At 44.1% G+C, this 27,831-nt stretch overlaps 2 protein-coding genes across 3 annotated transcripts in view; both read left to right on the top strand.

Annotated features, from left to right (window-relative positions):
- Nucleotides 1-4,222, top strand: part of SLC7A2 (solute carrier family 7 member 2) — a 66,816-nt gene extending 62,594 nt beyond the window's left edge. For both annotated transcript variants that reach the window (XM_069573325.1, XM_069573326.1), the window contains exon 12: nucleotides 1,547-4,222. In XM_069573325.1, coding sequence (XP_069429426.1) covers nucleotides 1,547-1,746 — 200 coding nt within the window. In that variant the 3' untranslated portion in view covers nucleotides 1,747-4,222. The remainder of the gene's footprint in view (nucleotides 1-1,546) is intronic.
- A 7,515-nt stretch (nucleotides 4,223-11,737) lies between these two features.
- Nucleotides 11,738-27,831, top strand: part of PDGFRL (platelet derived growth factor receptor like) — an 83,303-nt gene continuing 67,209 nt past the window's right edge. Inside the window, exon 1 of the mRNA XM_069573339.1 lies at nucleotides 11,738-11,960. Coding sequence (XP_069429440.1) covers nucleotides 11,906-11,960 — 55 coding nt within the window. The 5' untranslated portion in view covers nucleotides 11,738-11,905. The remainder of the gene's footprint in view (nucleotides 11,961-27,831) is intronic.

Below are 27,831 nucleotides of genomic sequence, written 5' to 3'. Positions count from 1 at the left end.
CTCTCAAGAGTCTTCTCCAACACCACAGTTCAGAAGCATCAATTCTTCGGTGCTCAGCCTTCTTCACAGTCCAACTCTCACATCCATACATGACCACAGGAAAAACCATAGCCTTGACTAGACGGACCTTAGTCGGCAAAGTAACGTCTCTGCTTTTGAATATGCTATCTAGGTTGGTCATAACTTTCCTTCCAAGGAGTAAGCATCTTTTAATTTCATGGCTGCAGTTACCATCTGCAGTGATTTTGGAGCTCCCAAAAATAAAGTCTGACACAGTTTCCACTGTTTCCCCATCTATTTCCCCTGAAGTGATGGGACCAGATGCCATGATCTTCGTTTTCTGAATGTTGAGCTTTAAGCCAACTTTTTCGCTTTCCTCTTTCACTTTCATCAAGAGGCTTTTTAGCTCCTCTTCACCTTCTGCTATAAGGGTGGTGCCATCTGCATATCTGAGGTTATTGATATTTCTCCCAGCAATGTGGATTCCAGTTTGTGCTTCCTCCAGCCCAGCGTTTCTCCTGATGTACTCTACATGTAATTTAAATAAGCAGGGTGACAATATACAGCCTTGACGTACTCCTTTTCCTATTTGGAATCAGTCTGTTGTTCCATGTCTAGTTCTAACTGTTGCTTCCTGACCTGCATACAAATTTCTCAAGAGGCAGGTCAGGTGGTCAGGTATTTCCATCTCTTTCAGAATTTTCCACAGTTTATTGTGATCCACACAATCAAAGGCTTTGGCATAGTCAAGAAAGCAGAAATAGATGTTTTTCTGGAACTTTCTTGCTTTCTCGATGATCCAGCGGATGTTGGCAATTTGATCTCTAGTTCCTCTGCCTTTCTAAAACCAGCTTGAACATCAGGGAGTTCACGGTTCACGTATTGCTGAAGCCTGGCTTGGAAAATTTTGAGCATTACTTTACTAGCGTGTGAGATGAGTGCAATTGTGCGGGAGTTTGAGCATTCTTTGGCATTGCCTTTCTTTGGGATTGGAATGAAAACTGACCTTTTCCAGTCCTGTGGCCACTGCTGAGTTTTCCAAATTTGCTGGCATATTGAGTGTAGCACTTTCATAACATCATCTTTCGGGATTTGAAATAGCTCAACTGGAATTCCATCACCTCCACTAGCTTTGTTCATAGTGATGCTTCCTAAGGCCCACTTGACTTCACCTTCCAGGATTGCAATATTGCATATACAGATTAAAATATTGCATATACACGTTATAAATGAAGAAGCACTTTCTACTGGGAAGATGTTTGTCAGCGGCCTTGCATGGGATATGCTGTACTTGCATTCTGCCCTTTTAAAATAGCACAGAAAGAGAAGGCACAAAAGATCCTATTATGTTCTATATTAAATTTGCCACCTACAGGAGGGGGCGTGGGTGTGGGTGTGTGTGTATACCAGTGGCTGATTGATGTCAGTGTGTGGCAGAGGCCAACACAACATTGTAGAGCAGTTGTCCACCAGTAAAAAAAAAAATTTTCCATGTACAAACAGTCATTTTATCACACCAAAAGCTGATTTCTTTTTCCTCTGAAAGGTTTCCTGATTTACTTCGCTTATGGCATTAGACACAGCCTGGAGGGTAATCCGAGGGATGAAGAAGATGATGATGAAGATATGTATTCAGACAACATTAACGCAGCAACAGAAGAAAAATCTGCCATGCAAGATGGTGACCATCACCAAAGAAACCTGAGTTTACCTTTCATTTTCCACGAAAAAACGAGCGAATGCTAGTGCCTGCTGGGGCAGAACTGGCCCACAGTCTTCATGTACGTGGTCTGCATGGAGGGAACCATGACGATGTCATCACCACACCAGGTTGTCATGGATTTGCTGCAGACACAGTTCACCCTAATTTATACTTACTCACGTGAACAGCACCTCCTCTGATGGTGACTCACACATCTAGGGAAACCACTCTGAGCTCGCTCCTCCGTGATAAATATCCCCCCGAGAGTGGGCATGTGGGCATGTGTGTGTGTATGTTTATATATGTTGGGGAATATCATTGTTAAAAGTTGTTGGTGTCTTACTCTTATCGCATTGCATTTTTCCAGTGTTGTCATTCATCAGTAGCCTATCCTGCACCCACTAAAATGGAGGTGATCACTGAATAGAAAAGTATCTTGAATGTGCCAGGTGTGGTTGGGGAAATAACTGTCACTTTTCCTTATTGGACTTTATGTCAAGTTAGAACATCCTAAAATTGCATTTACCCATCATTGTGTCTGTCATTGCTCTGGAGTAAGGGGAGGGGATAGGAAATGAGCCTTTTCTGTAACTTATAAATGTCGGCAGTGGGTTGAGCACAGAGTTTTCATTCTGTGAGGTATGACAGTTTGCTGACAGTTTAGCCAGTCGGAGTGCTTGTGTCTGCAGTACCCTGCAGGGCAGGAGCGGCCTTCTGTGTCAGCGGGTGGCAGACACCCCTTTGAATGGCTGTCTTCTTTGAGACAGTGGTCCTAAAATGTGAGTCCTTCACCTTGTGTGAATGATATCTTCCCCACTCCCCCACCCCGCCCCAGTCCAGTTGGGCTGGAGAGAGGTAGTGTGAGCTCCTAGGGACCCTTTGTGCTGGAAAGTGAAGGTGGTCCCCATGGGCAAGAAGCTCGTGTAAGTGGCAGAGAGGAGGATGCATTTGAAGATCAGAGTAGTTACGTGCTTGGATAAGACCCCAAGCACCCCTGTTTTAAAAGTCACTTAAAACAAGCCAGTAGAACTTCCCTGATCACATAATTGGTGAAATGATTTATACCTTTTTCCATTAGTTAATAAATAATCACAGTTCACAATTTATTTAGGGTATTTTTTTTCTAAGCCAATAGTAAATTCTATCTTTACTACATGCAAAAAAGGGGTGTGGGAAATGAAGGAATAATTTGCTTCTGATGTTTCTTTTTTCTATTTTTTTAATAAATAAACTTATTTATTTTAATTGGAGGTTAATTACTTTACAAATTTGGAAACATTTAGGGATATTTCTCTTCTCCCATCCCATAAATTGTTCAGCACTTTTAATTTCTTTTATTTTTAAATGACCACACCAAAACTACTGATAGAAGTTCCAGTATTCTAGAAAAACCCATCAGTGGTTGAGGAATAGAATATTTTAGTTAAATACATGATTATTTAAAATGTCAAACCAAAAACATTAGCCTAATTGAATTAAAGCCATAGAAACACAATAATCTTTATATGATTAATATGTTTTTAAATGTGTGATTCTCTAATTACTGTATTTCATTTTATAGGTTTATCTAATACGTGGACTACTTATCTTCCATATGTTTCGCTTCTCATGAATTATTTTTCTTACAAATAATTACATGGTTCACGAGATGAGACTAGCACATTATCAAGCCCAGGTGACCAGCTTAATACAAAGGCGAGGAAAACACTGATTTTCTGACAGCTCTTCCAAGAGATCAGCCATTTTATTTTCGTCATTAAAAAGCAAGTTTTGATTGTTTAGGAGTTTCTTGTGATGAAAAATCCAGTAAACAGGTAGGAAAGTCTGGGTGCTAGTGTTGTAGCATCTCAGATCTAGAACTCAGAACTAACATTCCACAATTTCCAGAGTGCACAGAGTACAATCTGAGGCCCAGTATTGCATGTTTTACTGGAGAGGAAGAGAAGGCTGTGCAAGAGGCAAAGTATTTCTGTAATCATTACTGTGGGCCTAATCCTAGATCTTTGCTGTTACTGCAGCATTCTGAGAAGCACTTTGATTCGGTAATCAGGCCCTGCACATGAGAATATGAAGAATTTCACGTGTGGATATTAAACCTTTTACGTAGCACAATCGAGAAATTTATTTAGAACATGACAGGCAGCTAAAACTATTATGCCCACTGTGTTCAATTAGGAGCAAAATTGAGTTAAAAATAATTTTTCTACCTTGAAACACTTTACAAACACAAATGTCTATGAAAGATGCTTTGTTCGTGACTACCCTTTTTTTTTCTCCTGTGAAAACTCAAATATCTGTATGTATGTATGTGTAAGTGTATATATTAATATATACACATGTGTATATATGTGTGTTTCAAATGTTGGTGTTTAAGTCAGCTGGGTTTATGATGGGCTTTGGAAGTGATCCTGTTGTCTAGATTTTAAAAACCCAACTGACAGAAAAAATGTTTTGTATTGATAGGTATGCTTATGCAAAATGTCTAGGTTTTAAACTATTTTGAAATATATGGCAATTTTTTATGTATATTTTCTATAGATAGATTCTTTCAGAAAGATATATTTATAATGTTTCTAATATGAAATCACTGAAGTCTAGTACGTTAGATGCTTTATGATCTGAAATGCAGTGGGGTGGGGGCATTAGGGAATTTCTGTTTGCTTTCTTCTGCTGTGCCTCTTCTGATTTCTGCCTTGGTTTGTGCTTTTTTAGAAAAAGTCAGTACTAGCAGGTCTTTTACTGTCTGTCTGTTACTACGTTTGAATTCACAACCTTTTGAACAAAATGTTGTTTTTGCTTTCTTAGGATTGCCAAAATGTTCTGTGTGGATTTTACTAGTAATCAGACACACTTACATAAACTTCTTTCCAGAAATTAAAAAAATGCATATGCATTCTCTTAATTGTGATTGGGTAAAAACAGCTTAAATTACTTTTCTTTTTTTGCACTAGGAAATCTGCTCTCTGAACATTTTCAGTGAGAAACTTCTTATAATAGCACTTTTATTTTATACTCTTATGATTTGTGAATAACGATACAAAGGCCATACCAACCCTACATTTAACAAGGTAGTTATGCAAGTCCAAATTTTGAAACTATTTAAACTACTTATATTAGAACTTTTGATATATACTGAAATACAGATTATTGCTTAATTAATGCCATTTTCCCCAGAGACGAATATCTAGAAAAGACCAAAACATCATTTGGGATATATACATTAATGAAAAACTAATGTTGATATCTATAAAACCTTCTATTGTCAGCCACTCAGACATAATATGTTTCAGAATTTTCTGTTTCCTTTAAAAGATAAGACCCTGACTTCTTTTAATTTTTCTGAATAAAGGATTTTTTAAACTTTAAAATTTCAAATAATAAATTTAAAATATTTTCTAAGTCCTGAGTATGTTATGATCTTTTGAATTAGAAATTATATTTACCAAATTATTTTCTAAATGCATTTAACTGTTTAGCAGGGAGAATAAGGAAGCGTAATCGCCCACCAGTGCTGATAATGCTGGAGGGACCAGATTAGTCTGAGCTCTTTTTCCTCTTAGATCAGTATATTCTGAGATTATAAACCTCAGACGCAATTATGCCAGGATTCCAACTCTTCCTTCCCTGTGATGTTGCCCGTGATGTTCTGTGCCTGGGTATCTGTTGATATGCTTCAAGCGACAGTAGAATTCAAACCAAAAATATGAATACAGTGTCCCACCTGATTTTAAAGGATTGGGTTTAGAGTGTGCATCAGGGAATATTAATATACACTTGCTTCGTGTGAATGTCTTGTGGGGGTATTATTAGCTTGGTTTGGGGGCTTGTTTTTGGTTTTTGACTAGTGCCAAAATAGTGCCTTCTCTGTACATTTTCTACCTAACATTTTCTAGCTTGTTCTAAAATATCAAGGGAAGAAGTACCAAAGTTCACGTAGGAACTAATGCCAGCACAGGTCATTGATTTTCAGACACATAGATGTGTGAAAATAACGTTGTTTGAGTTCATTGTTTAGCCGAGTTTCTTTTTTTATCTCCTTGTATAATTTTATTTAAACATTTTTTAATGGCTTTCTGGTTTCTGAATTTTGAAAGGCCCGATCTACTGTTGTTGGGGTTGTTGGTTTAGTGGTTGGTTTTTGTAACATTCGTTATTGTTTTTATGTACACAGTTTAGTCTTGTTCATTTCAAATGCGTTTTGTTATGGCTCAACTCAGTTGGCAACCCTGGGAGCAGCACTATTTTAGCTTTTATGCACCTTAGCTGAAGCCACTGCCACTATCGCTGGCTTTCAAGAGCCTTCAGTGACCACTGGCAGCAGCTCCATGGGGATCATAACCAGGACCGTGGGTCTGGCAGGCTGCAAAGTGTGAGTGTCTATAGCTGCCTTTTGTTGGGGAGTCTTGGGATGACAGGGTAGGACATGAAGTGAAAAACTAAAGTAGTTTGGGGTCCTTCATTTCCGTTCCAAATATCCCATGAGTACAAGGTAAATGATAAGGACCAAGGATCCTCTCCGACTCATGGGAAGGATGGCTGCTCCCTGGAGCTGCACCGTAGGTCCTGGCCCCTGCAGTTTCTGCACCAGCACCAACATCTATGTGGGGCAGAGCACACGGGCCACGGCTCCGTTGGTAAAGAACCTTGTATTGCCAGCGTGGCAGGTTTCTCTGGCCCGTGCCTGGTTAACAGGCTCTTCATCTTTGGTATCCGTTTGTTTCATTGCTTTCTTTTGTTATCATTATACTTAACAGAAACCATTGATAGGGCCTAAAACTCTACCAAAATTCTATATCTGTAAAAACCAACAGATACTTTGGTCTTACTCAAATACAGAGTTTTTTGTGTGTGTGTACGATTGTAGATAATTTTAAATTTACATGTTTTTGATGATAATCAGTGTTCCTTTTTGCTTATAACATTGGATTATTTTTTAGAATTTGTAATAAATAAAAACTGCTGCTGCTTTACCACTGTAATATGTGCTTTCTAACCATGTATTTTTAAAATAAATTTTAATATGACTTATCATAGTGTTGTATGCATATGTATGATACCTACCAAAAGCTTACATTTCACACTTACCAAATTTAAACTGCTTTTTCATTTAGGCCACTTTAGAGCTCAGAAATATAGTACAATCTAAATGGAAACAATTATGTTGTTAAGAATACTCACCTGGCAGCCTACTACGATATGACTTCCAAGTCCTGTAAGAGATGTCCTTCACTATATTCAGTCTTTGTGACATATTCCCAGTTGCTCCTGAAGCATGCAACCCCAGGAACACACATCTGAGGTCTTACCAATGCAACTGCCATTTATTTAATGGACCAGTCTCTTTGACATTGCTTTTGTCTGCAAGAAGCTCCTTGTTATGCTCCTGACCAAATCATAGCTTTCAGTAACTGGTGGTCAGTTACCTGTAACTAACAGAAATTTTGTACTGTATAGTGAGTAAATCTTTATCAACTTCAGCCCTCTTTACCCTTTGATGGGGAGGGAGGAGTCAGTTTTCTAAAATGGTTCCAAGTTAGTTAAAATTGCAAATCTCCTAAATTATCTTCTTTAATTTTGAAATGCCATTGTGTATAGACTTAATTCCTGTTGGGGTTTTCTTTTTTTTCCATAAATGGAAGGGAACACCCCCATGTTGAAACTTGGGGTTGAGTATGAATTGAGTATGAATTTAGCCTGCATTGAAAACCAAGCTAAAACAGCAACGTATTTTCCAAATGGAAGTCTAAAATCTAATTTATCTGTTATTTATTGTTGGCTTGATTAGCATTGGTAAGTAGGTTTTAAGGCCCCCCTCTGCGCTGGCACCATGGAATCATGTGAAGGGAGGGTCAGCAAGGTTGGCATCTTCTGAGGTCCAGACCCTCAGCTTGTAGGTGGCTGTCTTCTCCCTGAGTCTTCACGTGATCTTCCCTCTGTGTGTATGTGTGTGTATATCTATGTCCAAGTTTCCGCTTATAAATAAGAATACCAGTGATGTTGGTTTAGGCTTGGGATTACAGAATTCCAAAATTATTGTCCTAATACATTAAACAATTATATAATGGGAACATAAAAATAGACTTGAGCAAATGGAATGATATATAACATTATGACATATTCTGGGATAGGGTGATTTAATATTGTAAATATGAGCATTCTTCTCCCAAATAAAAACTCTATGCAGTCATAATCACAACACAAAGTTTTTATGGAAGTTGATAAGGTGATTTCAAACTTCATCTGGAAGAGAAAATATATAATCATAGTTAACATGACATCAATGATGGGGGCATCCCTTGCCCAAACAACAAAATATACTATAAATCGATCAGGAAGCTTCCACAAGCTTCTTATCCTCATCCATCAGAGGGCAGACAAAATGAAAACCACAATCATAGAAAACTAACCAAACTGATCACATGGACCACAACCTTGTCTAACTCAATGAACTATGAGCCATGCCGTGTAGGGCCACCCAAGATGGGATAAAATGTGGTCCATTGGAGAAAGGAATGGCAAACCATTTCAGTATTCTTGCCTTGAGAACCCCATGAACAGTATGAAAAGCCAAAAAGATAGGACACTGAGAGATGAACTCCCCAGGTCGGTAGGTGCCCAATATGCTACTGGAGACGAGTGGACAAATAACTCCAGAAAGAATAAAGAGACGGAGCCAAAGCCAAAACAGTGCCTAGTTGTGGATGTGACTGTTGATAGAAGTAAAGTCCAATGCTGTAAAGAACAATATTGCTCTGGAACCCGTAAGTTAGGTCTGTGAATCAAGGGTCAATTGGACCTGGTCAAAAAGGAGATGTCAAGAGTGAACACTGACATTTTAAAATGGACTGGAATGGGTGAATTTAACTCAGATGACCATTATATCTATTATTGTGGACAAGAATCCCTTAGAAGAAATGGAGTAGCCCTCATAGTCAAAAAAAGAGTTCAAAATGCAGTACTTGGGTGCAATCTCAAAAATGACAGAATGATCTCTGTTCATTTCCAAGGCAAACCATTCATTATCACAGTAATCCAGGTCTGTACCCCAAACCGCTAATGCCAAAGAAGCTCAAGTTGAATGGTTCTATGAGGACCTATAAGACCTAGAACTAACACCAAAAAAGATGTCCTTTTCATCATAGGGGATTGAAATACAAGAGTAGGAAGTCAAGAGATATCTGGAATAAGTCAAGTTTGGCCTTGGAGTACAGAATGAAGCAGGGCAAAGGCTAACAGAGTTTTGCCATGAGAATGCACTGGTCATAGCAAATACCCTCTTCCAACAACACAAGAGATGACTCTACATGTGGACATCACCAGATGGTCAATTCAGAAATCAGATTGATCATATTCTTTGCAGCCAAAGATGGAGAAGCTCTATACAGTCAGCAAAAACAAGACTGGGAGCTGACTGTGGCTCAGATCATGAACTCCTTATTGCCCAATTCAGACTTAAATTGAAAAAAGTAGGGAAACCACTAGACCATTCAGGTATGACCTAAATCAAATCCCTTATGATTATACAGTAGAAGTGACAAATAGATTCAAGGGATTAGATCTGTTAGAGTGCCTGAAGAACTATGGACAGAGGCTCGTGACATTGTACAAGAGGCAGGGATCAAAACCAACCCCAAGAAAAATGTAAAAAGGCAAAATGGTTGTCTGAGGAGGCCTTACAAATAGCTGAGAAAGAAGAGAAGTGAAAGGCAGAGAAGAAGGAAAGATATACCCATCTGAATGCAGAGTTCCAAAGACTAGCAAGGAGAAATAAGAAAGCCTTCCTTAGTAATTAATGCAAAGAAATAGAGGAAAATGATAGAATGGGAAAGACTAGAGATGTCTTCAAGAAAATTAGAGATACCAAGGGAACATTTCATGCAAAGACGGGTACAATAAAGGACAGAAATGGTATGGACCTAAGAGAAGCGAAGATATGTTGCCAGGAAGTTTGGAAAACTCAGCAGTGGCCACAGGACTGGAAATGGTCAGTTTTCATTCCAATCCCAAGGAAAGGCAATGCCAAAGAATCTTCAAACTACTGCACAGTTGCACTCATTTCCCATGCTAGCAAAGTAATGCTGAAAATTCTCCAAGCTAAGTTTTCAACAGTATGTGAACTGAACCGAAAACTTCCAGATGTTCAAGCTGGATTTAGAAAAGGCAGAGGAACCAGAGATCAAATTGTCGACATCCATTGGATCATAGAAAAAGCAAGAGAATTCCAGAAAAAGCATCTACTTCTGCTTCATCGACTACACCAAAGCCTTTGTGTAGATCACAACAGACCAACAGACCGTGTTTTCACTTTTTTCATGGAATGGGTTACAATTCTATCTGTTTCCTCCCCATCACCTTAGCTGTCTGCTATCAAGCCTATCAGGGAAGTCACAAAGTTCTTGCCTCCAATTTTCCGAGCTTGAGAGGGGAGACTTTGGGAGCAGACCAGCCCTATTGGAAAGCTTTCACAGGTAGTGATTTCAACAGTGCTTTGTAAGTAACTGGTAAAGTGCAGGTTCAGGTTTGACTTTTGGCTGCCTTGTCTAAAAAATGGGGCTGATACTAACCACACAGCGTCCCTGGTTGGGTTGTTGATATGAGCAACAAGAAATGTGTGGTGAGGTTTCTATGCTCTGTGTGGAGTGTGGTGTGCTCCTAATAAATAAGATTTTCCAGAAACTGATGGTAGAGTACAAAATTCAATAAGACATATTTCCTGCCCTTGAACTCAGGAGAAAGCAGGTGAAAGAGGTGAAGCTGGATTCACAGTTCAGTTGTGCATTTTGTCTTGGCTGCTATGATATCACAAAGGATTCACACTGGGGAAGTGCTTGGCCCAGCCAGAAGGAGGTAGGGTCTGAGCTGAGCCTTGTAGGATGAGTGGTGAGAGGGCCGGCAGGTGGTGGAACAAGGAAGGGGGATTTGGGGGGGCCAAGGGGGCAGCAGAAGCCTTGGTGCCCCCCCTCCCACCCTACTGGCTGGCCCGAGGGTGCTGGGAGCATGCTGTTTGCATGGCAATTAGGCCAGGGAGCAGTGGGTGCCGAGAGAGAGACCTGGAGAGGCCTGACCGGGCATGAGAGGTCTGGAGAGCCTTGGGAGAGGGTTAGTTGGGGGTGTGTGTGTGTGTTTTAGAATTGTGTTTGGAGATCAGTCTAATAGCTGGAGGAAGTATGGACTGAGGGGCAAGACAGAGGGGCAGGGAGGCCAGCTAGGAGGCTGTGGCCACTTGCTGGTAACACATGGTAATGCTGTGAGCCAGGGCAGAGAAGGAGGGATGATGGCCAAGAGGGGTGGCCTTGATGCAGTCAGTAGGGTGATGAAGCAGGCCTGGCAGGGCCTGGAGTGAGGGAGGGAGGGAGGTGTAGCCAGAACCCCAGGCTCCAGCCCAGTGTGATGAGCCAGTGGTCAACTTCTCAGAGTCCCGAGGGAGGCCCTGGTGCTGTTACTTGGATCTCTTTTCTGGCACAGTTCCTCCTGAACACCTAGTTGAGTCTTCTGTAGGGCAGTGGGGCTTCTGCTGGGTAAGAGGGGAAGAAGTTTCTCCAAACCCTCCAGCAGAACCCCGGGGAAGTGGCGCCTGCCATGGACCCTCTGAAGGCAGAGCGGCCTCCCCCCCGGGAGCTGCCAGGTTTCAGCTGCAAGGGAGGCTAACGTCCAGCAGGTACAGGGCTGGGTGCGGAGTTGGGACTTCCAGGGGCGATGGTCTTGTTGGTGAGCGCGCGGGAGAGACCTGCTGGGAATGAAGAGATATATGCAGGGGGCATTTTTTACAGAGCGTCACGGCCATACCGAGCTGGTGGGAGAGCGCTGGTGACATCTGGACTTCTGGTTAGATGAGGCCCCGCAGGTTTACGCAGAGCCTTCTCGAAGTTGGTAAACTTGGTAAAACGCGCGGGGACCTCGAACTGGCGGAGTTACTGTTGTAACATTTCGCTCTCAGCCTCGGGAAAAAGCGCAGCGCTTCCCGGCTCCACCAGGGGGCAGGAGAGGTCACATTACACAGATAGAGAAATTTTTAAAAAAATCCCCAAACTTTTCCCTAAAATCTGTGTTCTTCCTCCTGAAACCGAATCCTCCAGCTGCGGCGTCCCAGGCGCCCGCCCCTCGCCCGCCGCGTCTCCTGGCGTCCCTGCCCTCGCCCTACGCTGTCCGCGCGCCTCCAGCCCGCGGTCCCCAGCGCCTCCGACCCGACCCCTCGCCCTGAAGATGAAGATTTGGTTGCTGCTGGGTCTTCTGCTGATACATGAAGCCCTGGAGGATGGTGAGTGGCTCTGGATGGGTGGCATCCCGGCTTGTGCCCTGACTTTACCCCGGGTCCCCCATCCCCCGTGGTCCTGCAGGTCTTCCTCCCGGCTCAGGAGTCACTCCCTGCCCCGTGCACCTGCCCCCGTCCTAGGAGGGTCCCCTTACCTCCCTCTCTCCACTCCCCTCGGAGCCCCTGGAACAGTGGTAGCTGCCCCGACCCCTTAGAATCCCCATCAGAACGTCTCCAGCGCTGCTGAAAAGCCCCGGGCAGCGGGCAAACTGAACATCCCCGGGCAGCGCCTGGTCCAGCCCCCAGTGTCAACGTGTCGGTCTGGGAGGTGGCGCAGGGCGGCCGATCGCTTGTAGCGCACGCGCGCCCGCGAGCAGCGTTCTCCCCGGGATTTTCTGCTGGTGAGGCTGGGTGCCACCCAAGCTGAGCCTTTTGCAAAAATCGAAGGGTCCTCCTCCCCCATCTGCAGCCCTAGATGTGTTTCCTATACCAACAGGAGCTTAAATCCTGCAAGACATGCCCAAGTTTTACAACAGATATTTCTGGGTATCAAACCTTTCCCCAAACTTATCAAAAACCCACAACCATTATGCTTTTGATCTGATTGGAGGGGAGGAGATGAAGCAAATGGGTTTTTGGACAATATGGGGGTCCTTGTGCCGCTGCACTTTTTTGAATGTGTGCCTGTTCTGAGCCCACCCTGTTGTGTAGACCCACAACTACAGGGCCAGACTATGTGTGTGCATTGCTGGGAACTGATTTTTCTGTTTCTCCATCTGTTATCTATGGTTCTGTTGGCATTTAATTGTTTGGGGAGCTCTGTTGTTTTTTCATTGGAGTTACCTATACAGTATATTTTGCATCTGGTACATCCTGGTGTCCTGAAATTTCCCTTGGAATTCTGCTCTGCAGTCACCATTTTTACTAGTTTGGGTTGAAAAGCAGCTTTTACGGTTATGCAACCTTCGACTGGAGCCAGCTCACCCTAGCTCACATTTTATCCTCCACTCAGTCCGGACCAATTCCTTTCTTTCCCCGTGACAGTAGAAACATTTGCCAGAGAATACCACACTTTGGTTTGCATGTGTGGTTGCAAAATGGTTGTGGACTTGAAATTGAATGTGAAGCTCCTTAAGCCTAGAGCCTGGCTGGATAAAGAGTAGGCTGAGCTTCTCTGCGGGGGTAGGGCGGGGGTGGGGGAACAAGTCCCCTTTGCCTACAGATCAGTTGGCTTGAGTAAAATGTAATATTAAATTGCTCCTGCCAGGTCCTTGCCTGCGATCACTGAAGTGATGGGAATGCAGTATTTGGTATCATTTTTTGAATAGGGCAAGAGATGGTCAGACAAGATAATTTCAAATGGCCCATTCAATGGGTTACAAGTTCACCCAAAATGCCTGCTCCAGAGGCTCAGGAGGCTGGGTCAGCCACTGGTTCCTGAATCTGTCCTGGCTAGTGTGTGCTCAGACCATGATTACAAATAGCTGCTTGAATCTGTTAGCATCCGTTTAAGTCAAATGGAAGTCATACAAACAATATAGATTTATGAGACAGTCAGAAAAAAATGAAACACAAACTGAATATTTTCTAAGAAATAATTGATAGATTTTAGGCGTGATGATAGCGCGGTGGCTTTGTTTTTAAAAATATAGTGTAAACTGCTTATGAATAAAATGTTGAACACATTATTTTTAGGGAGTCCAGGGGGAGATTTATTTTTAGATTTATAATATGAAGGCATATATGTATACAGAGAGGAAATGTAAAATAGTTTATAATCTTATGATTTCACTTCTGTTTGGTGTCTTTGTTTTCCATCTTTTTGGTCATGAGAACTGAATGAATTTCACCTGTTTCTAGACTGGAGCATTTACCTATCCCCGTTTTAAAGTACTAGTATTTGTCACACCATAGAAATGTCATTAGTTTTGGCTCAAGGAAAATACTGACCAAATTCCTGAAAATATGTGGACTGTGAAAAATATTAATGTGCCATTTCATTTCCTGAAAATAAAATACAAGTCAGTAAATATTTCAACATAGTGATTTCCATGTTAATAAGTAATTTTTGCTAATCATAAAAATCTGGAAAGCATAGAGATACATAGAAGAGAAAAATGAATCATTTCTCTCTCTCTCTTTTTTTTTTTCTTTTTTCCCCTATTTTAATGCATATTTACATTGTTGTTGTTTAGTCACTAAGTCATGTCTGACTTTTGTGATCCCATGGACTGTAGTGCACCAGGCTCCTCTGTCCATGGGATTTCCCAGGCAAGAATACTGGAGTGGGTTGCCATTTCTTCCTCCAGGGGATCTTCCTGACCCAGGGATCGAACCCAGGTCTCCTGCGTTGGTCCTTTAATTTTGAACACATAATTAGAAAAGTAAGTCTGCTTCTGTAAAGTATGTAAGTTTCTCTAAACCTTTATGTTGTCTCAAGCTTGAGTTATCGTGAGGCTGGCTGGGACCAAGGTAAGGTCACTGAGAGTAGCCTCGGCAGGCAGTCCTTCTGGTGCCAGCCTCTGATTGATGGGTCAGAGTATGGTGCATTACTGGGTCAACCCAAAGTACAAGCTGCAGGCACAGGCCCTTGACTCAACTTCTCCCACTGCCTTTCAGTCTGGCTGATTTCTAGGAGAGGCTTCCAATAGTAAAAGGATTCCCTGAAAGCGTTTAGTGGGTGTACATCTGCTCTAACCCAGCCAGGTTGGCCTGGCCTAATCCTAAAATGCTTTAGGGACTTCCCTGGTGGTCCAATGCTTGCAACTCCCCTTCCATTGCAGAGCGTGAACGTTCTATCCATGATCAGGGAGCCAAGATCCCACATGCCTTGGGGCCAAAAGAACAGCCAAAGCATAAAACAGCAGCAATATTGTAACTAATTCAATAGACTTTAAAAAATAATGAGAAACTTTTTAAACGCTTTAAATTTTTAGAAGTAATATTATTTCTTCTCATGAAGACTAGGAGCTGGAAGGGCGTGTCACTTTTGTAACATCGAAAGTAAGGCATGAAACAGTTAGATGACGGCCCAAGATTTTACTAAGAGACAGATGTGGCTCACTGTACCCGATCTTCAGTATTTATGTGGAATACGTGCTATGGTGTTTATTGATATGGTGCTGCTATTTTTACATTAAAGAGTACAAGAGCACAGGTACTTAGCAACTTTTGATATCTGCATATTTTATCCAATGTTGGGAGCAAATAATGAAGTATAAATATTATAAAAAATATGCAGTTTTGTCAATCTCATGCCAGACCCTCGATTTATTCTAATTAGATCTTCAGTCTAAAGTGGGTTTATTTTTGGTCCTTTGAAGGTTCTCTTTCTGGGAAAACTAAAGAGATTCTTTATAACATGAGGGCAGAACAGCCAGATCGCTAAGAAAGTTAGGGGCCAACACTGACAGTGATGATCTAACCAGGACTCTATCACTTCTGTGATTCAGTTTATTCCTTGGGAAAAGAGTAAAATCTAGTTCAAAAAGCCTTACAATGAAAAAAGAATCATAAAGACTCATTGTTTATGAGTGCAAATAATGAATGTTTTGAAGCGTTTAGGATCTTAGCCTACACGTTTAACATCCAAAATCATCTCTGATCCTTAGAGATAAAAAAGAGATGTTTAATTTTCTTTATCATGACTCTAAGTAAATGGACATTCCTCATACTTTGTACATCCTTCTTTTAAAAAAAAAAAAACCTTTTTATTTTGTATTAAGGTATACTCAATTAACAATGTTGTGATATTTTCAGGTGGATAGCAAAGGGACTCAGACATACATATCCATGTATCCATTCTCCCCCAAACTGCGCCCCCAGCCAGGTTGCCATATAACATTGAGCAGCGTTCCCTGTGCTACACAGTAGGACCTTGTTGGTTATCCATTTTAAATACAGCAGTGTGTTGTACACCTTTCTATTAAAATCATTCTTTTGGGTGTTTATTTATGGATCTGTTTCTCTGATGTAATAAACTCGCCGAGGTCAGGGGAAAAAAAGAGAGAAGTTTGGGGGCAACAGAGAGACCGTGCAGTGCGCCAGCCAGAGCAGCAGGAGGGGCTCGGGGATGGGTGGCTGTCCCTGGGCAAGGCTGTGGAGCCTTTACCTGGTGGGGCTCATTGTCTAATGGAGCGGACGGGTAATCAAGAAAAGGTAACATTTCAGGAACCGACAGTGGATGTGAAGAATCAGCAATCAGGGTGTTTTAGACTTGCTGTACCAGAGCACAAGCTAAGATACTCCAAGTTCATCCTCACCCAATTCTAGGGGCTGGAAGTCTGAAATCAGGGTGCCAGCAGGCCCATGCCGCCCCCGAGACCCTGGGCCAAAGCCCCCCTTGCCTCTGCTGAGCTTTGGCTGTGGCCGGTGATCCTTAGTGTTCCTTGGCTTGCAGCCACGTCACCCTAACCTCTGCTTCTCTTGTCACATGGCCATCCTGTCCCTCTGCGTGCCTTCGTCTGGCATTTTCCTCTGTGTGTGGGTCTCTTCTTCTAAGGACACTGACATTTTGGATTAGATTTTTGGCCCTAATGACCTCATCTTAATTGATGGTGTCTGCAAAGATCCTACTTTCTAATAAGGTTGCATTCACCGGTACCGGGGCTTAGGACTTCAGTTTATCTTTCTGGGGACACAGTTCACCCTGTAAGACAAGGGAAGAGGATGCGAGGGATGAGGAGGGCAGCGTGGGCAGGAGGGTCAGAGGCCGCTGAGAGGGCGGAAGCAGGGGCTGCACCTCTGAAAGAGCCCTGAAGCCAAAGCAGTGGGTGTCCCGGGGGCTCGTGTGGCTGAAGGACTTGTGGTGTAAACCGCCTTGTAGGGCTTTATTCTAAATTAGATGAAAGTCACTGGAGGGTCTCCAGTGGAGGATTTATGGTCTGATTTATATTTTCAAAGGTTAGCATGCTTAGGTAGAAGTCAGGAACTTGCATAGAGGGCTGTTTTAATAGTCTAGGTGAAAGTGACTTGAAACAGGGTGGTTGCCATGGATGCAGGGAGGAGAGCCTGCGTTCTGGGTCTATCCTGAGGGCAAAGCCCAGAGGATTCACTGCTGGACTGGAGGTGGCTTTGGACGGAAAGAAGAGACTCGTGTGTGACTCAAGAGTTTTATGTTCTGAGCCACTGGGTGAGTAGTTGCCATTTACTGATAAACACACACTAGGGGAGAAGCCGATTTAAAACGGCATCTGGAGTTCAGTGCGGACACGTCCAGCTTGAGACACCTGCTACCTTCCGAGTGGCAGTGCGGATTTAACAATAGAATATTCAGATCTGGGTTTAGAGGCGAAGTGAGGATAGGAACAAGGGAGCTCTCAGCATAGGAATGCTTTTAGTGCCAAGGGGACTGGGTGAGGCTGCTTAGAGATGGAGTGTCATTAGAGATGGGGAGGAGTTGTGAGGGTTCAGCCCTTTAGACTCAGATCAGGCTGAAAAGGAAAATGAGTGAGTCTGCCAGACAGAGAAGCAAGGCAGCGCCATGTCCTGGGAGCCCAGCAAATAAAGTGTACAAGAGAGAGTGCTCATTTTGCATTGCATAAAAATATAGGATCATTATGTTGTATACTGCAAACCAATGGGGCTTCCCTGGTGTCTCAGTTGGTAAAGAATCCACCTGCAATGCAGGAGACCTGGCTTTGATCCCTGGGTCAGGCAGATCCCCTGGAGAACGGAATGGCAACCCATTCCAGTACTCTTGCCTGGGAAATCCCATGGACAGAGGAGCCTGCTGGGCTACAGTCCATGGGGTCACAAGAGTCAGACGCTACTTAGTGACTAAACCACCACCTCAAACTAATATCTCAATTGAGCTGTCAATTACATCTCACTTTTTAAAAGTGTGATAAACTGTGTTCTAACGGATGCTCTGAAGAAAACATGTTTTGATCTAAGGTTTTTTATCCTGAAATAGAAGTATCTAATTCTTAGAAGTTGCTCTTTTAAGAAAGCAGTACTTTAAGCAATGATCCGGAGGGTATTTTGGAGTGGGATTCCAGACAGGGTAAGGAAAAGAGGCTCTCACGGCTCTACATTTTCATCTCCCTACTGTCATTGCCTCTTAATTGCTCAGATTTGTTCTTGGAAAAGTATATGTGCGCCTCTGGGGTGTTTCATGGGGAGTGGGGGAATGAGAGTGGGGTACTCAGTAGATACAGCTGGTTGGGGGAGCCCCTCAGCTACCCAGCAGATTTATCATGTGGAGGTTTGGGTGCTGCTCTTGGGTCAGATCTTCCTGCCTGTGGGGAGAGAGAAGTGAACAGTGACAGGTCTTTGATGAGAATGGCTGTGTCTACACAAGTCCATGTCAGGGATTCTTCTAATGAATTTTATTTTCTACTCTCAGACAGTCTGATGGAATTAGAGGTTAATAGTCAGGTCACCTTTACTGAATAAGCTTTGATAGCAACCAGTCCTCAGCAAATGCTGAAGAGCTACGGTCCTTTGTCCTGCGTCCCTCTGGCTGTGCAACACGTATTCATTTTGGAGACTGTGTTGACCAGCGTCTCCTCACTTGGGGATTGAAATGTATGCCTTGGAAAAGCATCTCCAGCCCCTCCAGAAGGGTTGTGCCCTCATCCCAGGCATCGGGTTCTGTTTGACTTGGAACTCCTTGTCAAAGCCCAGGACCTAACAAACAAAGAAACCACTTAGCCGTGCTGTGCATGTGATTCATGCAAATAAAGTGAAAAGCTAATCTCAAGAGAACGGAAAGCAACAACACGAACCAGAGAAGGCTCGAGACCTGGCTTTTCACTGACTTCTTAGTAACCTGCGGTTAGCCACTTGGCATTGGTGATCTCAATTTTTTCACCTGTAAGTTATGGAAAATAGTGAGCTTCTCTGCCTCCATCACAAGCTTATCATGGAGTTCACCCGAGACATTACAAGACAACCGCAGAACAACAGGCAGCAGTCACTGGCACTTACTTACTGTGAGGGCTGGGGATGCTTTTCCAAGGCATACATTTCAATCCCCAAGTAAGAAGACGCAGGTCAACACAGTCTCCAACACTAGTTTCTCAGCATTTTAAACATTTAAAATTAAATTTAAACATGTAATGTCCCAAACAATCCCTGAGAGAGTCGTTATTACCATATAATTTTCAATTTACAGGTGAGGAAACCAGGAGGGTTACTTCCTAATGTGACACAGTTGAAAAGTGAATAATGACTTTAGGACCTGAAGTCGATAATGATATTTAATGGTTTTTTAAAAATTTTATCATTCATTACTCTATAGAATATACCATGATCTCAAAAACAAAATGGTAATGAACTTTCACTTTTATGTATCTGTTACCGAACAGGGTTCTTGGTCTTCTCCAAGCAATAGAAATTGAGTAGAGGTCAGACAGAAAATTTAGGCAAGGCTTTATTGGAGCTCCTGCTGCAGCAGGGAAAGCGAGAACAAACAACGTTCCCTTGCTTACTTGCTCCCTGAGAAGGAGTAGGGGGTGGTGAGGGAAGGCGTTAGGCTTGCTTCTTATATGGGCTGAGGGTAGGGGTGTGTCCAGGGTGGCCTGGAGAGGTGACTTAGGGGTTTTGCCTATCCCTTAGGTGGTGTTTGTGCAGGGGCATGCACAGTACTCTGCTTTTGCTCTTCAAAAGTGGCATTTTAGGTCTTTATGGTCTCTTTGTATCTTTTGTCCAGAATTTGTCCCAACTGGCCATGCATGCAGTTATTTTAAGCCCCATACAGTTTCTTTGTATTTTGTTGCTCAAGGAGTGAAGAGGTGTGTCCAGGTACAAGCATTGTATCACTGCACAAAGGGTCCCAGGTTCCAGTCTGTCTCAGGATCCCTATAAAGTAGTTATAGCCACTCCACTGCTGTTAAACTGCAAGGGATATGGAGTTGGGTACACCTGCCCAGACTAAAGGTTTTACCTCCAGAAACCCTGCATAGTAAAATACTTCTGTGAACCAGTGGGAGATCTGAGACACCTACTCAGAAGACAGGCACAATCAATAGATGAGTAAATGAGGCCGTGGGTGGGCTCCTATGAGAAGCCTTAATGGGACTTGGGACCTTTTGTTTCCTTAGCTGATGTGGTTCTTGACAGTCATCTGGGACCCTTCCATTCTGACAATAGTTGATCTTCAGGGGACCCGTCTTTCCAGGTTTTGAGAACAACTTAGCCCCGAGGTTAATTTCTGAGGACTGCTCTTTCCTCTGTAGTTTCAGTGGGAGCTGGCAGTGTCTTGAGGATGTAGTCCTTGATCGCCTTCTGAACTTGTCCTTGATTAATAGTCTATCTCAGGGCCTGCTTCAGGCCCTCACCCAGTAGAATGCCTGCAGTAAGAAAAGGCTTCCCGGAGATGATTTCAAATGGGCTAAAATCTCAGACCATTCCTGGGTGCTATGCGGACCATGAGGAATGCAAGAGGAAGCAAGTTGGTCCAGGGTTCATGAATTTCTTGGCAGAGCTTTGCTAAGGACTTCTTTAAAGTAGGGTTCCTTCTGCCTACCTTCCCCGAAGACTGGAGGTGCCAAGAGCTATGTAGCTTGAGTCTGTCCCCAAGGCTGTTGTGAGCCCCTCTGTGATTTGGGCTATAAAAGAGGGTCCGTTATCACTCTGGAGGGACTCTGGAAGTCCAAACTGAGGAATTATTTCTTTTAGAAGACGCCTACAGACTTCCATAGCCTATTCAGATCTGATGGGGAAGGCTTCAGCCCATCCTGTGACATTATCAGCAAACACCCTGAAGATACTTATATCCTGATCATGGGGCATTTGGGTGAACTCTAACTGCCACTCTTCTCCCTGGAAATGTCCCTTGGTGTTGGATTGGCCTGAGTGACGAAGCAGGGATTGGATGGGTATGTGGGTTCTTGGCAGCACATAAATCACAGGCTAGTGTTACTTGTTATAGTGTTCTTTTAAGCTCTTTCCCTGAAAAAGTCTTTTCCATCAAGGCCTGTAGTGCATCCATCCCATGGGGGTGGCGTCAGGTAAGCTCTTGGTGAGTTTCCGTTGTTGGGCCTCAGGGATTAGAACCTTATCCTCCTTGCTATACAGCCTGCACTTCCCTTCTCATAGCCCCATGTCTCAACATGTTCCTGTTCCTGCTGGGGATACTGGGGGAGTCTAGGGAGTTCAGGGGGGCTAATCATTAGAGCCAGAACTTGTTCAAGTTCCTGTAGGTGAGTGGCCTATTTTGCAACTGAACAGCTCTGCTTTGCCGTTGCCCCCCAAAGATCCCTCCTTCTGATGGCCCCCTCAGTGGGTTACTGTTCCCTGGGCCGGAAGCTCTGTGTGTGTGTGTGTGTGTGTGTGTGTGCTCATGCGCGTGTGTATGTATGTGTTAGTCAAAGTCATGTCCGACTCTTTGTGACCCCATGGACTGCAGCCCACCAGGCTCCTCTGTCCTTGGAATTCTCCAAGCAAGGATTCTGGAGTGGTAGCCATTCCCTTCTCCAAGAAACCTTCCAAACCCAGGGATCAAACCCAAGTCTCTCATTGCAGGTAGATTCTTTACCATCTGAGCCACCAGGGAAGCCTTTCATGGGGAAATTTTTAGCAATTAACATTTCTCTTTCTTTCCAAATGGCAGCATAAGCATGTAGCACGTGGAACCCATATTTGGAGTCAGTAAACATATTTAATTTTTTATCCTTCCCTAATTGCAAAGCTCTCATTAATGCAATTAGTTCAGCCTTCTGAGCTGATGTGTGGGGTGGCAGGGCCTTGGCTCCTGTTCTATTCATCTAGACCAACTGCGGCATACATGGCCTTTTGGGTTCCTATTCCTACAAAACTGCTGCCATCAGTGAACTGTCTGACCTCAGGGCTGTGAGGAGTTTCATCTAGATCAGACCTACTGGAGTAAGTTTGTCCTATGGTCTCTGTACACTGATGTGCTAAGTCTCTACTCTCCACTGGGGGTTTCTGGGTTTAGGGTCTCACATATCTTTAGGGTGGGTTTCCCTGATAGCTCAGTTGCTAAAGAATCCACCTGCAATGCCAGAGACCCCAGTTTGATTCCTGGGTTGGGAAGATCCCCTAGAGAAGGGATAGGCTACCCACTCCAGTATTCTTGGATTTCCCTTGTGGCTCAGCTGGTAAAGAATCCACCTGCAATGCAGGAGACCTGGGTTCAATCCCTGGGTTGGGAAGATCCCCTGGAGAAGGGAAAGGCTACCCACTCCAGTCGGACACGACTGAGCGACTTTCACTTTCACATCTTTAAGGTAATATTGGAGGCGTCCTTTGGAGGGGCCCGGTATCTTGTTAACCCTCCTCCAGTTAACCAGTGTGTCCTTTGACCTCCAGGGTGTCAAGGTCTCTCCATTCAAAGGCACAATGATAGTGAGAGTCTGGATAAAGAGAATTTTTTTAAAAAATGCAGCTTTGAAGTCTAGACTAGAAATACTGGGCGCTTCCTGAACCTTGGGGAGGAAGGTGTGCAATTTTGGCACCAGTGGGTGAATAGGGATGACGGCTTCACTCACTGCTCGTACGTCTTGAAAAAACCGACACTCCCTGTTAGGCTTGTGAACAGGGAGGATCAAGGCGTTGCAGGGGATTGGCAGGGGCTGATGAGCCCGTGTTTTAGAAATCTGCCTAGCAGCAGTTGGATTCCCCTCAGGGCCCCTCGGGATTTAAGGGATATTGTTGCTTCCAGAGGTATTTTCCCAAGGCCTTAACCTTATACTATTAGGGGGGTCACATTTTGCCCTTCCTGGTACCGAGGTATCCCAAACTGCAGGATCCATCTCTTCTCTCATGTCTTGTTGTCAATATTTTGATGCCCAACAGGTGGGTCTTCCAGGGCTACTGATAGGTGCATTCTCTGCTCGGATTCTTGACATCCTCGGACTTCACCCTGTCCTAAAAAACATACTAGCTCCTAACTTATTCAGCAGATCTCTCCCAAGGAGGGGGACAGGGCATTCTGGCATATATAAGAAGGAGTACTAATAATCGTGTTTTCCTGGAGTTTAGGTTGAACACTGTATGTTAACAGGACTAGCCCTCCTTTCTTGTGTTGCCCATGTGTCTAGATTACAGATAAGCTCACAGATGGTTACATAGGACCTAAACCTTTCTCAGCTACTGACTGGTAAAGTAAGGGATACAATTCTTATGTGGGGTTTTAAAACTCCAGTTCTGCTCCTTTGTTCTATATGATTGTTATTCCCCTTGTATAATCCAGCAGTAACTTTAATAGTGCCTCATAAAAAGGACTTAGAAATTTATTCAAGAAATGATAACCAGAGCAGTCTATAACCTGTCATACTATGCAGAACAGTTTAAAATATGCTTTAACACAGCTAGGTAAACAACTGTATATCTGATATCTGAGCTCGTAGCCACCTTAACTTCATTCTTTTGTCTAAACAAATTACTTTTATACTAAATGGGGAGGCCATCAGCTTGAACAGTCATCTTAAGGCAGAATAATAGTTTTTGATGGAAAAATCTATCAGATTTCTTTCAACAGAAAAGAGATGCAAGATAGGAAATTTCTTTATATCTTGCATTAAAGGAGCTGGAAATTATTTTAAAGATTTTAGCAGTCCACTGTGACTATTTTGCCTGTGTGTGAAAGAGCTTCCTGGTGGCTCAGATGGTAAGGAACCTGCCTCCAAAATAGGAGACCTGGGTTCAATTCCCGGATTGGGAAGATCCCCTGGAGAAGGGAATGGCAACTCACTCCAGTATCCTTGCCTGGAGAATTCCACGGGCAGAGGAGCCTGGTGGGATATAGTCCATGGGATTGCAAAGAGTCGGACATGCCTTTGTGTGTACTGAGCTGCAACTAGTAATGATAGACCTGATCCCGCAGGCAAGCAGAGATGTAAAACGCCTTGCCTTAGGCCGTCCATCAGCTCCTGTCATGGTTGGAGAGGAAGCCGGCTGGCCAAGTCGGAACAGAGCAGTGTCTGCAGGAAATTCAGTTCTGCCTGCCAACACCCGAGGCTCGGCTGGAGTGATGAGGATGGATGGAGTGGGATCTGGAGCCCGGCAGGCCCTCCAGCCCCATCAGTGTGCGGGGAGTTCTTGTCCAAGAGATTGGAGCTGGGCCGGTAGGGGTGGCTCCTCCGGCGCCCACTGGGGGCGCTCAGGACCTTCCCCACTCCAGGGCCCCTCCTGCTGACCAAAGGCACCCTGGTTCGGGCCCAGGTGGCTTCTTGGTGGTCTCTCTAGCCTTCTCGGCCCTCCAGGGTCTCCTGGAGGTGGTGCGTGAATCAGAGAGGCCAGAAGCCGAGTTTCCTTTCTTAGCCTCTTGCCCTTCCTGGCCTCCTTCCCCACTTAAGTCTCAGTTGGTGCAGACCTTGAAGGCCTCCTCTGCTAAAGTTGACAGCGGGGCTTGGGGCCCAGCCTCAAGCTTTTGTAATTCCCTCCAGGTATCAGGCATAGGTGGGGTGATAGAACGCATGGCCAGTGGTGTCCTCCCCTCTGCGGACTCAGGGTCTGTGTGGGTGTCCTTCCTGAATGCCTTTGTCTCCTGGCTCAGGAACACTGCTGGGTTTTTGTCTTTTTCCTGTGCAGCCTCTTGGATCTTATCATAATCTACAGGTTTTACCATACACCTTTTCATTCCTTCCGATAGACAACTAATACCATGTCTCATCCTGGCCGCGGCCTGCATGATCTGCGCAGTCCCGCTGTGGGTCGTGCTCTGGGATGGCATCGCCACCCGCCTGGTGGATTTGGTGACCAGTGTGGATTGGGGGACCAGGAGGCCAACTGCGTGTTCCCTGGCCTTTCTCAGTATATGCTCCTTTTTTTCCGAGGTACAACAGTGGGCCAGGATAACCGTGATGTCCTGCTAGGTGGGGGCTTCCCAGGTGGGGCTCAGGGGTAAAGAATCTGCCTGCCAAGCAGGAGACGTGCGTTCGATCCCTGGGTCGGAAAGATCCCCTGGAGGAGGGCGTGACAACCCACTCCAGTATTCTTGCCTGGAGAATCCCATGGACAGAGGGGCCTGGCAGGGCTGTGGGGTCACATAGAGTCAGACACGACTGACTAAGCAGCAGCAGCAGCCTGCCAGGCGAGAGTGGATGCCAACCCCAGCCTGGCAGCTTCATCCTCAGCTTGTCTGGGTTCTCTGAGAACCTGGCAAACCTCTCCTTACAGAATAACCCGATTAGTTTAGGATCTCTATTTGGAAAGTTCCAGGAGCCCTTCGAAGCACCCCAAAGTTAGCTGGAGGTCAAAAGAACTTTGTATTTGACCTTGGGTTAGTCTGTCAGACATTTTAAAAAGTTTTAAAGCACCCAATCAGATAGGATCCTAGGTATCTGTGAAACAATACTTATTCTGTGAGCTAAGATGGGGGAGAAAAATATTTTAAAAAGTAAATACAGATCACTTAATGGCATAGAAACTCACACAGTCTGATATCAAAAGGACGCCAGGAAAACGTTGTTCTCTTATGAGGAAGAGAAGCCAAATTCAGTCCTGCATAAGCCTACTCTTAGAAAAATCCCTTTACCTGATTAAATTTAATCCAACCTTAGGAGACTCTGACCACATACAAAATTCTTTTCTCAGTGTTCCTCTTCTGCAAACCTCCTGCCATTTCTGTAGTCATACTTTTTTCCTTATTCTTTCCCCATTCAGAAAAGTGAAAACTGAAAGTCACTCACTTGTGTCCAACTCTTTGTGACCGCGTGGACTGTAGAGTCCATGGAATTCTCCAGGCCAGAATACTGAGGTGGGTAGCCTTATCCCCTTCTCCAGGGGATCTTCCCAATCCAGGGATCGAACCCAGGTCTCCAGGTCTCCCACATTGCAGGCAGATTCTTTACCAGCTGAGCCACCAGGGAAGCCCAAGAATACTGGAGTGGATAGCCTATGCCTTCTCCAGCGTATCTTCCTGACCCAGGAATCGAACTGGGGTCTCCTGCACTGCAGGTGGATTCTTTAACAACTGAGCTATGGGGGAAGCCCTCCCCATTCAGAAATAGCCAGCAAATCATCCTTTTTTCTTTCAACAAAAATACATTTCCATTCCTCATACTTTCTTTTCTGAGAACAGATATCCTATTTTGCTTAAGCAACCATGAACTGTCTGCTACATTAGCATTCTACAGGTTGGTGAAGGACCCCTCACGGTGGCACCAAACATCTTTAGTTTCTCTCTCACAAGAAGACAGGAGGGAGGAAATTAGACCTGTTCAGCAATAATGTCCCTAATATTTTATCTTAGTTCAAATGGCCTGGATAGTCAATGAATTCCTATCAGTTAACTTAAGTTGGTTTCAACTTACCAAAATTTGGAGAGACTGTTTTAGATGGATGTTTCCAAAATATAATTATTGCTATAGAGTTTACTAAAGAGTTCTTATCCCAGTTACACTTACTTAAAAATTTAATCTTATCAGGTTGACTTCCCTGTTGACAGATTTCATAACAAAAGCAATATGCACTTATTGACTTTCAGTAGCCCTAGGAACAATAAAAATATTATACTTAATGTTGATCACTCTAAAGTCATTAGAGCATATTAATGAAATCCACAAGCTTAAGCTAGCTTTAATACCAGATATTAATTAAATATTGAATATTTTCCAGATCACATGAACCCAAAATTATTCTGGTGAGCCTCTTCTATGTTTCTGAAAAGGTATTTAAGTGCTCAGTTTCCTTGATAGTAATCAAATGCAGCTCATTTGCAAGTTAATTTTTTACATAAAGACAGAACCAGAGATCTCATTGTTTTCTTGCTTGAATTGAAAATGCACCCCCTCCAACCCTACCTTTTTTCCCCTCAGTCTGGGAGACCACAGATGAATCAGATAGTTCCTGAGAGCTCAGGCAGGAATAGTTGCAAATGCAGAGGAAGGGACATTGCAAGCTCCTGTCTTTTCTTTTTGTTCTTTAAAAATCCCACCAAGTCACCTAAGGCTGGAGTCTCAGGCAGTGTGGGCTGTTTGTGGGCACAGCGGAGAACTTCAGCCTGGAAATACAATTTCAGCAGAGAATTCCAGGAGAAGCTGGAATTAATATCACAAAAAAGATGCCAATCACAAAACTTAAAGACAAAAACTAGAAGCTTGTAGGACGGAGGGGACGGGAGTGCAGGGGTGAGGACTTAGGGAGGAAGACAGAGAAGCTGTGTTCAGTGGTCCTGGAGGTGCCCAGAGCCCCTCCCAGAAGGGGACAAGTGCCCCGTGTTGAGTGTCTCGAAGTCTGTTACCAACCAGGGTTCTTGGTCTTCCCCAGTTGATAGAAGTGGACTAGAGACCAGACAAGAAATTCCGGCAAGGCTTTATCCAGGCCCCTGCTGCAGCAGAGGGCAGCGAGACCAGCAGCAGGTTCCCTTGCTCACTCGCTCCCTGTGGAGGTGGATGCGTGAGTGTGTTCCTTCCACGGAGTGAGCGTAGGAGTGCGTCCAGGGCTTGGGCTGGAGGGGTAGCTTAGGTGTTTTGCCCACCCCTTAGGTGGTAGTGTGTGCAGGGGGCTTGCGCACTACCCTGCTTTGGCTCCAGGTTCTTCAAAAGCAGCTTTTTTGCTCTCTTTGTATCTTTGTCCAGAACTTGTCCCAGCTGCCCAGGCACACAGTTATTCTTAGTCCTGTACAGTTTCTTTGTGTTTGGTTGCTGGAGGGGAGGTAGGCCGGATGCAAGCATTGCAGCGCCGCTGCTGAGGCCCAGGTCCCAGCCGGTCTCATGTCTGCAATGTAAATTCTTATACTTTGTAGGCCTTTAGAAAATATTTACATAGACATCCTGAAGAGTCATATTCTTTAAAACAGCTAGACATGGAATTTGGGAGTCACTCAGTCCTGGGGCTTCTCCATGGGGCCACTAGTCTCCTTGACCTTAGGGTCATCACTGTCCAATCATAGACCGATTCCACAGTCAGACAGCTGGACAGATGGATGGGGCTCTTTGGTCAAGAGGTCAAATGATTTTTGGGGGAT

The sequence above is a fragment of the Ovis canadensis genome, chromosome 26 (assembly GCF_042477335.2).
Source record: "Ovis canadensis isolate MfBH-ARS-UI-01 breed Bighorn chromosome 26, ARS-UI_OviCan_v2, whole genome shotgun sequence".
NCBI classification, from domain to species: domain Eukaryota; kingdom Metazoa; phylum Chordata; class Mammalia; order Artiodactyla; family Bovidae; genus Ovis; species Ovis canadensis.
This window is presented reverse-complemented; position numbering and strand designations above follow the sequence as displayed.